This window comes from Lytechinus variegatus, chromosome 7, assembly GCF_018143015.1.
Source record: "Lytechinus variegatus isolate NC3 chromosome 7, Lvar_3.0, whole genome shotgun sequence".
In the NCBI taxonomy this organism is placed as follows: Eukaryota; Metazoa; Echinodermata; class Echinoidea; order Temnopleuroida; family Toxopneustidae; genus Lytechinus; species Lytechinus variegatus.
In genome coordinates this window covers 7,526,855-7,540,726 of record NC_054746.1, presented here as the reverse complement: position 1 = coordinate 7,540,726, position 13,872 = coordinate 7,526,855, and the positions used below count along the sequence as shown (strand labels likewise).

The following is a 13,872-nucleotide window of genomic DNA, read 5'->3' as shown; positions in this document are numbered from 1 at the left end:
TTTTTGTCTCACCTGCGAAGCAGAGTGAGACTATAGGCGCCGCTTTTCCGACGGCGGCGGCGGCGTCAACATCAAATCTTAACCTGAGGTTAAGTTTTTGAAATGACGTCATAACTTAGAAAGTATATGGACCTAGTTAATAAAACTTGGCCATAAGGTTAATCAAGTATTACTGAACATCCTATTAGAGTTTCATGTCACATGACCAAGGTCAAAGGTCATTTAGGGTCAATGAACTTAGACCATGTTGGAGGAATCAACATCGAAATCTTAACCTGAGGTTAAGTTTTTGAAATGTCATCATAACTTAGAAAATATATGGACCTAGTTCATGAAACTTGGATATAAGGTTAATCAAGTATCACTGAACATCCTGCATGAGTTTCACATCACATGACCAAGGTCAAAGGTCATTTAGGGTCAATGAACTTTGGCCGAATTGGGGATATCTGTTGAATTCCCATCATAACTTTGAAAGTTTATGGATCTGATTCATGAAACTTGGACATAATAGTAATCAAGCATCACTGAACATTTTGTGCAAGTTTCAGGTCTAATGATTAAGGTCAAAGGTCATTTAGGGTCAATGAACTTTGGCCGAATCGGGGTGTCTGTTGAATTACCATCATAACTTTGAAAGTTTATTGGTCTAGTTCATTAAACTTGGACATTAGAGTAATCAAGTATCACTGAACATCCTGTGTGAGTTTCAGGTCACATGATCAAGGTCAAAGGTCATGTAAGGTCAGTGAACTTTGGCCATGTTGGGTTTTTTTGTTGAATAACCATCATATCTCTGTAAGTTTATTGGTCTAGTTCATAAAAAGAGGACATAAGAGTAACCATGTATCACTGAACATCTTGTGCGAGTTAGAGTAGTATTCAAAGTCAGCACTGCTGCTATATTGAACCGCGTGATGCAGGTGAGACGGCCAGAGGCATTCCACTTGTTGCTTTACTGCAGTTTCCAGTAACCCCAATGAAATTGGGCGCCCCCCCCATATTTTTTCATTGAATTTTTTTTTTTCATTCGGCAGTATTTATATTTCAACTCTAGCTACTTTCAAATACAAAAGAATGAAAATTCTCTTTGGCTTACCATGTTCAACTTTACAGTTTTGTGAAACCTTCCCCAGCTAAGTTATTTGTGACCATCAGTGAAAAAAAGGCTGCAATGGATGCGTTCAGAAGAATGCCTTTCAGAAAGGTAATACCTTTCATTGATCATGCAGTAATGACAAAGAGTCAGCAATGTTCGTAATGCCACCCCAGGGTTTGTATTTTTAGGGTCTACTAATAAATGGCCTAATTCTCAGAACATCTATCACCAAGATTACTCAACCTACAGAAGCTTTGAAATGAAGCTTTGATGTTACATCCACAGTGTGTCAACTCGCAAGTCGCCTTATGAATAGGTGTATGTAAAGTTGACAAATGAAATATGAAATCTCGCCAAGTCAACTTACGAAAGTAGTCTGTCAACTTGGCGAGTTACTGTACATTATCTCACCAACTTCAAAAGGTGAGATACATTGTCTCGCCATGTTGACATATAAAAAGTAACTGGAAAAATTTGATTTTTTCATCCACAGCGTGCACGCACCACATCCAGTTGGAAGCGAATCCAGGCCACGGTGTGACTGGCTACACATCAACATTCATGTGCACGCCCTGTGAAATATATTATTGAATCTCGCAACTTTCTTTTTAACTCACCACATTGACATACCACTTCTTGTTTGTCGACTTGGCAAGATAAATTATTTCGCCATCTCAACAAGTGAAGACCAAGTGATGTTAGAATATATGGTTAGAAGATGGACTGGTTATGATGAATTCGGAGAGACCGTATTGAATGATTTCATTTGATATGATGTTGATTTGAACCAATCATGAAAATCACACATGCAAATATGATGAATTTTGCCAAACCTTAATGAGTGTTATTCTCATAATTGTGCTTTGATTATAAACCAGCATTCTGTTGGTTGATTTCTCCATTCTGTCCTGATATTTTTGCTTTCAGTAATTTTGGAAAGACCGGAGGTTGAGGGCATTCAAGATATGTTCCAATGATACTCTACGTCGATCTTTAGAAATTTGTTCAGAGTAAGATCTTTTCCATCTTTCTGAAATAAAAAGCTTTAGATGCAATGAATAGAAGTCTCCTTGATTGTTGTAGGATTGTGGTCTGGGCCCCGTCTTACAAAGAGTTACGATTGATCCGATCAATCTCAGCTGTATGGAAATCCATCCATACCATAATTTTTCTACAGGAAATTTGCCTAATCTTTTTAGTAAACGCAGAGTATCACACTGAATCTTAAGAGAATAATGAATGTATGAATATACATAATATCTAGGAAATTTTTTGAAAAAATCGCTTTTTAGATGTTGATGTTGCTGGCCGTCCATAGTTGTAATTGACCGGATCAATTGCAGCTCTGTCTGTTGTTGCTTCTAGCATTCAAAACATTTTTGTGTGTGAGGGACAGTAACAGAAAACTGCAAATCTTATTCATGCCTTTGATTTCCTCGTTTTGCAATTTCTGAGTAGGTGTCACCTATCCCTATCCTTAGCCACAACTATTTTGTTATATTGAATCAGTTTTTGCCCTTCATATGAAAAAGAAAATCCCAGCACCAATGCATATAATGTTGTAGCCAGTTGTATATGTACATCATGGTATAAGATGTTTGTGCCTGAAAACAGTGTATTGTGGCAACAAAGTTGCTATAACATGTCATGTTATCGTATTGTATAAGCGACTGTACAAAAGAGAAAATTGCTTCATTTGTGTAATAAAATTTAGAACTAAAAATATAATTACTGCAGTTAAGATGTTGTGAAATGTTACATGAGGAATGTTAATTTATTGCGAGTTGAGTAAGCCCGAGAAAGATCAATGTTTTTCCCCCTCGAAACCCACTGCATGCTATGTACCATGCATCACCCCAATAATCATTACAAGCAGGTGTGTTACTACTGAGATTTGAAAAATGTGAGGCGATGCAGTTCATGCTAGTTGTTCCGCAAGGTCACTAAGTAGTCTGCAGTTACAGACCCTTGGTTCTCGCAATTAACATATTGCATAATGCAGAGTCTGAAGTAGTGAGACTAGATTCACTTTGTGTACTGTGGCTGGCAATACTTATTTGACACAGAGCCTTTGGAGTCTAGTCTTCACTCTAGACCTCTTTTGGTTGAAGTTTCAAAAATGAGTCTGTCCTCAAAGACTAGTCACAAATCGTGTCACAAATACAGCTTAAATTACAACCTCATTTTGTCTGTCACGATCTTACATTGCATTGCATCGCTTACAAGTAAAATGGTGGATGAAGCCATGCATGTCAGGGTGGGGAGTTGAAAGGCATCTCTGATTGAGTGTTCAAAATGGCTTTAATTAAAGTAAGTTAAAAACAATGGGGGAAAGAGAGAATGAGAGAGAGAGAGAGAGTGAAGGGGGGGAGGAGAGACGAAATAAAATCAAATGCCAAGATGTTGACTGAAAAATACTGTGCTTTCAATTTAATCAGAAGAGCACATTCCATACTTGAATACAATATGGTTCTATGAACAATTTGCAAAACAATACAATGTACATGAGCACAGAAATGGGTAACAAATTTGTTTTGGGGGACTTCATACAATATTATCTACACGGGCCTGTTTCATAAAGGACTTGCAACTGTTGTAACTTTTCCATAATGGCAACTACCATGGTAACAGGGCTCAGCAGCCAATCAGAATCAAGGTTTCCATTGTAGTTGCCATAATGGCAAAGTTACAACAGTTGCAAGTCCTTTATGAAACTGGTCCCAGATCTACATGTGTGCCATTGGAATTACAAAAAATACTGTTGTACGATGTACCGTACTTCACGGAAAGTCGTTATGACCTATATTTCTGTGTGTGTTTGAATAGACTCACATTGTCTTTGATCACAAAGACTTGCCACCTTCTTCCATCACTCTGTATTTAGCACCATTCCTATCAATGCTAGCTCCCATAACCTTCCACTGAAAATACAGTGCTAATTAATAAAGCCTCGCCTGAACGTTGCTTTGTCACGTAGACTGCTTAAAACATCCTCAGCTGCTGGTAGTCAAGTGATAATTGCTGCACTCAAGTTACAGAACTTCTACATCGGGCAGAGCATATTACAGAATTGTCTCTCTTTTTTTGTTACATTTTAAATAACGCCATTTAGAATTTGATAGTTTATTCCATTAAATTAACTTTTATCAATGTCTGGCCCCATTTTTATTTCTTTTCCTTCTTCACGAACTGCTCAAACCATGATAAATTTATAGTACATTAAAACCTTTCATATTAACCACAAGACAGAGACAAGTTATTTCAGAAAGGTCACAAATATAGGGGGCCCACACTTCATGGAAATGCCCAAATACATGTTCAAATGTTCTCTGCGAACATGACATCAAAATATATATTTAAATGGACTAAACCATAACTTACAATGGTTTTGAGAATATATACATCGACAAGATTCACAAATATTGCACTATTCATATATTATCTCCGAATGAACACATGGCAGGACAATCACATCTCTGTTAGAAGAGTTCCATGACTCATGTTTTTGTTTCAGTATTAAACAAGTAACTAAACAACTATCAGTTCAGTTTGAATAAATACTGTGTCAGTGTGATATCACCGCTTACAATAAGCTTTTAAAGTGCAATCAGCAACTGACCTCTTGAAGTAGAAAAACCTTCAACCTCCTCTTTGGTAAATTGAACTGAAAATGCACTCATGTTTGATATGGAACTGTATGAATATTCAGTCACATAAGTGCTTAAAGATAAAGTGGAGTCAATCGTACCACAACTCAAAAGAAAAAGATAATTTAATCCTAAAAGCCCAGGGGGGGGGGCTAAACGTTTTGTCCAACAAATCTGCTGTGCGAATTTATTTGACCTTATTTGAATTTAATTTCAAGTCTTGCCCAACTTTTGAGTTCAAATTTGCGATACCTCAGCAGTCTTATCTTGCTTTCCACTTAGCCCATTTCAATGCATCTTCTATCATCAATAGAAATCCCCCTTTAGATAGAAGGACCCATATGGTAGTGGATCATATTACCAAACAGTTTTCATTAATTCAGTCATATCAAACACATTATTCTCATGAAATTCACCAATCTTTCACCATAAATACACAATTACCTACAAAATATGAATATGTAAAAATTTCGCCAAAATCGTTTTCTTTTTACGATAGTAGCTTCCAATCGGACCTCTCTTTGCATGTGAAATATTTTGGTCACTTGAAAATCATATCGTAATACCGAACATGTATTTTCTATGGGAAAAGTTGAGAAAACAATAAAATCACTGATGAGCTAATTTGACCATATTTTTTTATTTTTAGAATATTAAGACTTCGAAAATGTGCTTTTGACAATTTTTCATCATCTTTCTATTCAAGTTCTCTTTGGAAGGATGCTGCAAAATTTTGAGCATATGAAATTATTTTCTGATGCGTATGATGCGCGCGTTCGGTAATACAATCACTCACTGTACATTCTATCCATATGAAAGTATAAAGGAAACATCCAGTGTACTGTCCACGTTAACATCCTCAACTCTGAATGATTCAGTCCACTTTGCACCAAGCAATTTGTAGTACTTGATGATAACAGGATTTAAGCTCTCAAAATCCACGTGGAGCGTTGTGGATTAGTCTTCGGACTTTGAAACAGAGAGAGGGTCATGGGTTCGAATCCCAGGTGAGGTAAATGGGTACCAGTAGGAAGTTATTCCTTAAAAAGCTGTGTGCTCTATGAACGCCTAGCTAGCCGGGTAATATAGGAGCGCCTTGAGCACCTAACAAGGTGGATATGTGCGCAATATAAATACCCTATGTTATTATTATCATTAATATGTTGTATTAAAATTGAGATACAAGGTCACGGATGACCACATGAAACATCAGAAAAACCTTGTCCACCAATCCTAGGTCTTGTTTCCACACTCGTTTCAGTCTGGATTTTACGTTCAACATTGTACCTGCACACCTCCATGGGTTCGCTTCATACAGTATTTCTCAGTAGTTTATAGAGATGTGAGAACTAAAAACTGCATGACTAATTGTTCAGAGCTCTTCCAACAATCCTCGGTCTTGTTTCCGCATATCAGTCTGGATTATAAGCACACCTCATGGGTTCGCTATACATATATATATATAGTATTTCTCATAAGTCTCTTGCACACACAGTGTCTGAGCAGCAATCAGCTGTGATACATCCTAATGACACACTTCCTGAGGGTTGACATGTAACGCTCCAGAGTGGAATGTAGCCGTGGATGCCTATTTGCAAAAAAATTATAACATCTCTGCCTTATTTGGGTTTGTAAAATACACTAAAAACACAGAAAAATGTGTGCACAAATTGTCAAAGTATGATATTTGATTATCACATTTTAAACAAATGATGCATGAACAGTATACCAATAATACATGTTAAGCGCGTGCATGCAGGGCGAAATAATAAACAATGTGTGAGAAGAGCCAATGGATATACCGCACCAAGGTTCGCAGGACCAAGTGCAGTATATCCATTTACCAAGTCGAGCACAAGTTCATGCTAAATGCGGGGCTCGTGGCTAAAAGCCAGGAAACGCTGCTCTAGACATGCTAATTTATCATTGTAATTTATGTACGATAATTTGTAAAAAAAAAATTGTTGATTTTGATTGTAATCCTTTGTTTGGATTTGAAATAAAAAATAAACTTGAAACTTATTTAGGTCCTCTATGCACAAGAATGCGTGTATTGTATTTGGTATGACGTCAGAGTGCAGGATATTGCATTTTGGATGCAATAGTGCAATTCGCAGAGTATCACGTGATCTGATTTGGACCAATCAGATTACAGAACATTCTTGGGACTTGTATAATTCATTATACGATCTATCTAAACTTGATTTGAGGCTGTGTTCAAACTATCAAAGACATTAGGCAAATCACATCCAATTAAAATTCATTGATTAGGATCTACGAGTAAGTTGTAAAAAACATTTTATTTAATTGACAAGTCAAAAACTATCAAGGATAATCATTCTATAATTGTTTGTGGAGTCTTGTGGCCCAATGGATTAGTCTCTGGACCTTGAAATAGTCATGGTCTTATTAAGATCCCAGCCATGACAATTTCCTCCATCAAGAAGTTGATCCACATTGTGCTGCACTCAACCCAGGTGAGGTAAATGGTACCTGGCAGGAATATTCTTTTTAATGTTAGTGTGCTGTAAAACATTTGCCTGGCTAGAGCCAGGGTAACACTATCCAAGTCCCCTTAGAAGCACCTTGACATACTGTTTTGTTTTGTATCATCATCATCATCATCACCATCAGTATAATCATCATCATCTTCATCATCATTATCTTCATCATCATCAACATCATCATCATCAACATCATCAACATCATCATCTTCATTATCATCATCATCAACATCATCATCTTCATTGTCATCATCATAATCATCAATATCATCATCAACATCCTCAACATCATCATCAACATCATCCTCATCATCAACATCATCATCAACATCATCAACATCGTCATGATCGTCATCAACATCATCATCATCGTCATCATTAACATCATCATCAGTATAAAATAAAAAAAGAACAACTTTTCACCTGCCCATTGCTTCAACTTGGTAACTACTGCTGGTATACACAGTGAGAAACTTGCTCATATCATCTGCCGTCCAGAACGACTGTCTACATGGCTCAACAATCTACAAGGAAAAATATAGAATGCGGATTATTTCTTAACCTGGGTCAGTATTCAGTTCAGAGCACTTATTAAGTAAACAACTTTTTATTTTATTTGGCTAAAGATCACTTCTAAGTATTTTGCTTTATCAAGACTAATATGAGCAAAAATTATTTTATGTGACGTCACAGTCTAAGCCGAATAATGCGCAATGTATGTATCCAGTTTTCATTTGCCCCTTATTATTCGTAATTTTTTTCTTTGTTGTGTAATAATGTATTATGATCAATATCTGTGAGGATGATTTGTGCTTACCTTCTCTATGACATCATTGAAGAAGTCCCTGAGTTCTTTTGAGTGTATCATTCCACAAGCAATGCTGATGATGGCTCGAGAAACAGTCTGAATTTGTGAGCAAGAAAAAAGGATACAAAATAGAGTGTTATAGCAAGATAACAATATGCTCAATTAGTTAGGAAGGGTATTTTTTCAAATTTGTGAATATTAAGGATTGTTGTTTTGCATTGAAAAATTCAACCTTTCTTATAAACACACTGGAAAAATTAACCTCAAAATTTATGCGATCCACAGCACATTGTTGATAGAGTCTGCAGTGGATTAGCCAAAAAATTTTAGGTAAATTTTCCATTGCATTGAGAACAAAAGCCGAATTTCTCAATATATTCAACCAACACAGATGACCTTTCATGGTCGGAATGTTGTTTTGTGGCATTTCATTTTCCCCAAGTGGTAATAAGGAAAGAAGCATCTGTCAATAGTGATAACCAATGCTAATGATATTATGAATGAGTATAACAAGTAGGAGGGTGAGTGCAAAATGTTAGAATATACTATCCTGCCATCACTATCATGAAGACCCACATTTTCTGCTAGACATAACTTTTTTTGGAGGAGTCTGCACCATAAAAAAAATCTTTCAAATGGATATACATGGATTCCATACAAATATGATCATTACAATCATTACCATCAAAGCTATCATCAAGTTGGTTCCTTCACAAATTAACGTACCTTGAAATCCCCTTCGATATCTGAATAGGCCCGATCTGTGATCTTGCCTTTAATGGAGTTGCACACCAATCTACAATTCAAGAGAGAAATCAAAAGAACTGGAAAGTTTCACAAAAAGTTTTGACAATGAGTTTTACTGACTATTGTTATAAGCTACTGCAAATCCTTACATCTCATTTGTCAAGAACAAATTAGTCGTAGAAACTCACGGGAAAAAATTTTTCTTACATCTAACAAATCCTTTCGTGAAATGCTCTCAAAGGCAATCATATGTTACTTTTTGCATACCTACAATGTAGTAGTGTGGTATGTCATCCAACATTTAAAAGTTTTGCATTGCTTTAAAGATTCATTGAAAATATGAGGATGAAGGAGCCAAGGATATTTCACACTCGAAATACATTGGATAATATGGAATTTCAAATATTCAAATTTTTCATTTTATTTTGGGTCAACAAATCTGTACAGCAGGAGGAAAATATGAATGCAACATATATCTATATGCTAAACATTAATTCTAATTGACGTGAAAGTGGACTAACCGTACAATTAATGAATACATAAATACAGTATCTGGACACAAATATGGACCATTATATTTTGTCATACTTACGTTCTATGTTGGTCACTTGCATCTTTATCATACGCCAGAAACTTGAGTTCTCTCAGCATCTGAAGAAATTCCCGGTCAAAATCTGCATCTAAGTCTTCTTTTCTAGAATCTGGATTATAGAAATGAAGCAGAAACGGTTAAAACGATCAAACCAGTGAATGATGAGACTGATCAATGACTGGAATTAATCATCAACACTTGTTTCTCAAGCACATTAGCAATTAATTAAACTCTTGCTATTTAACATTTGTTCATTCCTTTTGGGGGCCAGGCTAACCCAATTTATTACATCATTCTTTCCTTTTCAACCATGAGATTTGTAAGAACTTGGAAACAAAATAATTTCATCTATGCAGGTTGAAGGGTAGTAGTGTTGAGCTCAAGACATGGTTGCCTGAATGGGCAAAGCTCTTGTTTGGGTTTTTTCTAAATAAGTTTTAGCCCCCTCCTTGGTGCTGGAAGTATTATAGTAGAAGTGTCAAATTTGTGTCTGTATTTGCAGACTAATAATCAGAATACAGAGTTTCCAAGTAGTACAGATTTTCTGCATTTAGTACTGAAAAATGAGAACTGATGGTTTCATGCAAAATACTGATTTCTAAAGTTTCAGTTTGATGTGTTGTCCTACGGAATTTCTTTGTAAATACAGATTTCCTCACCAAAATACTGATTTTCAGCTTTAAAAATACTGAAATGTTCTTGTTCAAGTTGGCATCTCTGAAAATACCTAAATATGTAATATCCTGCAACAAGAATCAATATGGTGAATAGAGTACATACCCACAGAACCAGCAGTCCAACTGCTGATCATTTCATCAGCACAGTAGGCTAGGTCGTTGAAGGTCAGGTACTGAACACGCTTCTTACCAGTCTCAAACCGATTGTTGGCAAAGAATACGATGGCAGCATACTTCCTGGTAGTGGAAAAATGAGTTCAGTCTTATTTGATATACATCAACTTCTATTTTCTCTTATTTAAAGTACAAAGCTATCTAAACTATCACAAAAGATTGATCGGATATGTATCTTTATCAAAGTAGAATACATTTTATGCAGCTACTTTCATATACCTATCTTACACAGCTATAATGATTTTTTTAGTACATTTCATGCTAATCTATCTATTATTTGATTTGTCTTAGCCACTCCTTCTCACCCCCCCCCCCCCCCAAAAAAAAAACATCCTCATACACAAAAATTTCTCTGGCAACTAACATCATTGTGCAGAGGTATACAAATGACAGGAGTAAAATAGGTACCGGTAACGTAAATGCTGATTATAACAAAACTATCAAGTTGCCATTGTCTACATACATATTAGACAGGGAAAGAACATATAACCTAGTAATCATCATGTTACCGGTACTCACTTGGCTAGCTCTTGCGAGAGGAGAAAATGATTTTGGATGTTCTTCACCATAGGGCCTTCCATATCCTCAACTGTCTTGAAAACTCTTTTGAAATTATCATACTGCATGTGAGGTAGATATTTTCATAGAGAAAGAGAGAAAATGAAACATACAAATGAATATAATACAAAATTCATACACAACATTCATAGCCTAAGATTGTGCCATCATTTGAAAATGTGATAATTACAATACAAGTGGATCATCTTATGTTGCCAATGGACAAACTTTGAAATTGTAATCTCACTCCCCAAATCTTTCCCCCATGCCACGATAGTATTAGACATACTTCCAAACATTGTAATAAACAATTAGCTCTAGTTTGATTGTTTAAAAAAGAAACAAGTGTTGATAGAAAAAAAAAGTATATTGCAACAATGGCAGGGTAGTAAGAGTTCCATAAAGATGTCCAAGAGTTACATGCACAATTTAACAAGTGCCTGGAATATGTTGTTGAGTGTTCAATCAGCTTAAATCTGATCTTTGCACAATAAAATTGTTGATAGTAACAAGCATCTGAAATAAGCTACTTAAGTAAATATGAAATTCTTTACCAAAAATGACAAAATTAAGGAATACCAAGTTTAGCACAACTAGAACACATATTACTTCCCAAGAAACATTATTATGATCTTACAAAAAAAAATAAACATTGGATGAATTGTACCTGTCTTCTGCAGCTTCTAAGAGCGACATTGGTCTTGTCTCTGATCTCATCTAAGTCCTTCCTGTGCCTGCTAGAGAGTTTCTTACCAAGGATTTCCCTTGCAACAGAGGAATCTAATTCATAGAAACTAGCCAAGAGTCAAAGATAGAACAATTGATTAATCATTTTGAAAATATGAAATAAATATATAAACTAACAAAAATAATTCATTCTTAACAAAAATATTCAAATAAAAAAAATAATTAACAAATTACATTGTTATAATTAATATACAGATTAGATAAGAAGTCAAATACTTGACTTCATAATACTTGATAATACTTGATAAGTCAAATACTTGACTTGAAGTCAAATAGAACTTCTTTAATGAAAATCTTCTACTCAATATAGAGACAAAGAAAGAAATCTGGACATACCACCTACCCCTCCCCGACCTTGATCCTACTACTCACTTTTCTATGAGGAACCCTTGCATGTCTGGAGGCAGTTGAAATAACGGTTGATTGGCAAGAGTAAGTGGATTCTGTAGGTGCTTCTCCATGGCTATGAAGGCCCTGTAGTTATCATCTGTATCGTTCTTGATGATCTCAAAGGAGTAGCCTGGCTTCTCGCGATTGACCTTCTGGTGTCTCCTCCTGGCCGCTTCATAAGCTAGGCAATAATAAAGAGGATGAAGCAAACACAGAACTTAGATAACCTGTAAGTGCACATCTTTCATAAAGTCGAGAATAATCTTCTTTTGATCTCTAATTGCTCCTCAAATTGGCGACAATTCTTTTTTTAATTTTCTATTTCATTTTCATTACTTGGACAAAATTTATTATGGATATATAAATCTAAATGCATGATCATAGTAAAACTTCTTACAAAAAAGTCGCCAATCGAGAAGTATCAATTTAAACTTCCAAATTTTATGTCAATGTATTTACGAGAATGTCATTAGATTAAGAAAAAAGTATTTATACGTTATAATTATTTATCAATACTGATCATTGTTATTGATTTAATCATCATCACAATCAGTTTTATAGCATAGGGTCTATGGCATCCATTGATGTTCAATCTCATTGATTCAACATCATTGTCATCATCACCATCAACAACAAAGCTATCAACAGCACCAAGAACAGCACAACATCATCATGTATCATCAACATTAATTACTTTTTTAGCATCCAGAGCAGACATACCTGGTCAGTGAGGATAGGTCTAAAGTATTTCAAAGATCAACTAATAATATGAAAAATATATTTCAATAAATTTTTAATTTGTTAACTTATAACTTTTAATGTTGTTACATGTAGCTGAGCTGAATTACATGAATTATAACGTTAGAGCTCTAACAGAAGACAATGTACTTACTTATGAATTGTGGGAGTAACTTTAGTAAGTTTACAATCCAGTGTCAATTCGGAGTTAATCACTGATTAAATCAGTATGAAATATGAATTATGATCAGTCAACACAGTCACACTCACGTCACAGACACAACCACAATCACCCATTTTTTTTTTTATTTTACCAGAATAACCATCCAACCAATATCTGTAAACTTCAGGATCAACCATAGTGATGTTGCCAACAACGATGTTGACCATTGTTTCCGACATGTTTCCTTCTCTTGATAGCTGTCCGAGTAATCAGAGTGGTTGGTGGATCTGGACTGGAGATCGTAGAAACACCAGCATACAGCTGCACCGTACCCACTATATATGCACCGTACATGCAAGCGCAAGCGCGACGCTGAAATAACACTTCGCTACCCGGTACTAAAATGCATATCCACTGAATTTATACACTTCACTATGCAGTGGTATCACTGAAAAAGCAAATTAAAAAAGAATCTACTTCTACTGGTTCTGGCCAGCGGCCACGGGGAAAAAAATTTACCCATGTTTACTGGGTTAATAGTTTGGATGAAGGCCGTTACCTTAAGTGGCCTCGCTAGGATTTTTTTTTTGGGGGGGGGGCACTGGGGTCCTTGCTTTTTAATTGTGGGGGCCGGGGCAACAAATCTTTTCTCTGTATGTGTCACAGGGGCGGCTTTCGCCACTACGTAGGGGGTGGGCCGATCAGCCACTCAAAGTTATTTTTTCTGTTTGAAGGGGTATTCCATTGCCTCATAGTAACTTCTTAACTTTATTCTTATGCGAGGCCAATTAAAATAAGTCCTTGGTGCAAAGTGCAAGCTAATTTTTTTTTACTTTCAACAATAAATCTTTTCAAAATGAATGGATCTTTGTTCAATTTTATTCAAAATTTCACCAGTCTGATTCGTAGGTTTCTCAATCACATTTTTGCATGCAACCAAATTTTATTTCTCACTTCTAAAGCTTGACACGCTCTTCTTCCTTAAATAGCAACGGTTCCTCCACTGAGACAAAGAATTTAAACAAAAT

General features: G+C 35.7%; 1 protein-coding gene across 1 annotated transcript; it reads right to left on the bottom strand.

The window, feature by feature from the left end:
- Positions 1 to 5,839: 5,839 nt before the first annotated feature.
- Positions 5,840 to 13,192, bottom strand: LOC121417949 (acidic fibroblast growth factor intracellular-binding protein B-like). Its single transcript, XM_041611661.1, has 10 exons — positions 12,996 to 13,192; positions 11,926 to 12,124; positions 11,474 to 11,600; positions 10,768 to 10,868; positions 10,178 to 10,311; positions 9,398 to 9,506; positions 8,785 to 8,854; positions 8,068 to 8,154; positions 7,674 to 7,774; positions 5,840 to 6,334 (listed from the first exon to the last, which is right to left on the bottom strand). The coding sequence occupies exons 1-10, from the start codon at positions 13,081 to 13,083 to the stop codon at positions 6,256 to 6,258; spliced, it is 1,095 nt and encodes a 364-aa protein (XP_041467595.1). The 5' UTR covers positions 13,084 to 13,192; the 3' UTR covers positions 5,840 to 6,255.
- Positions 13,193 to 13,872: the final 680 nt, after the last annotated feature.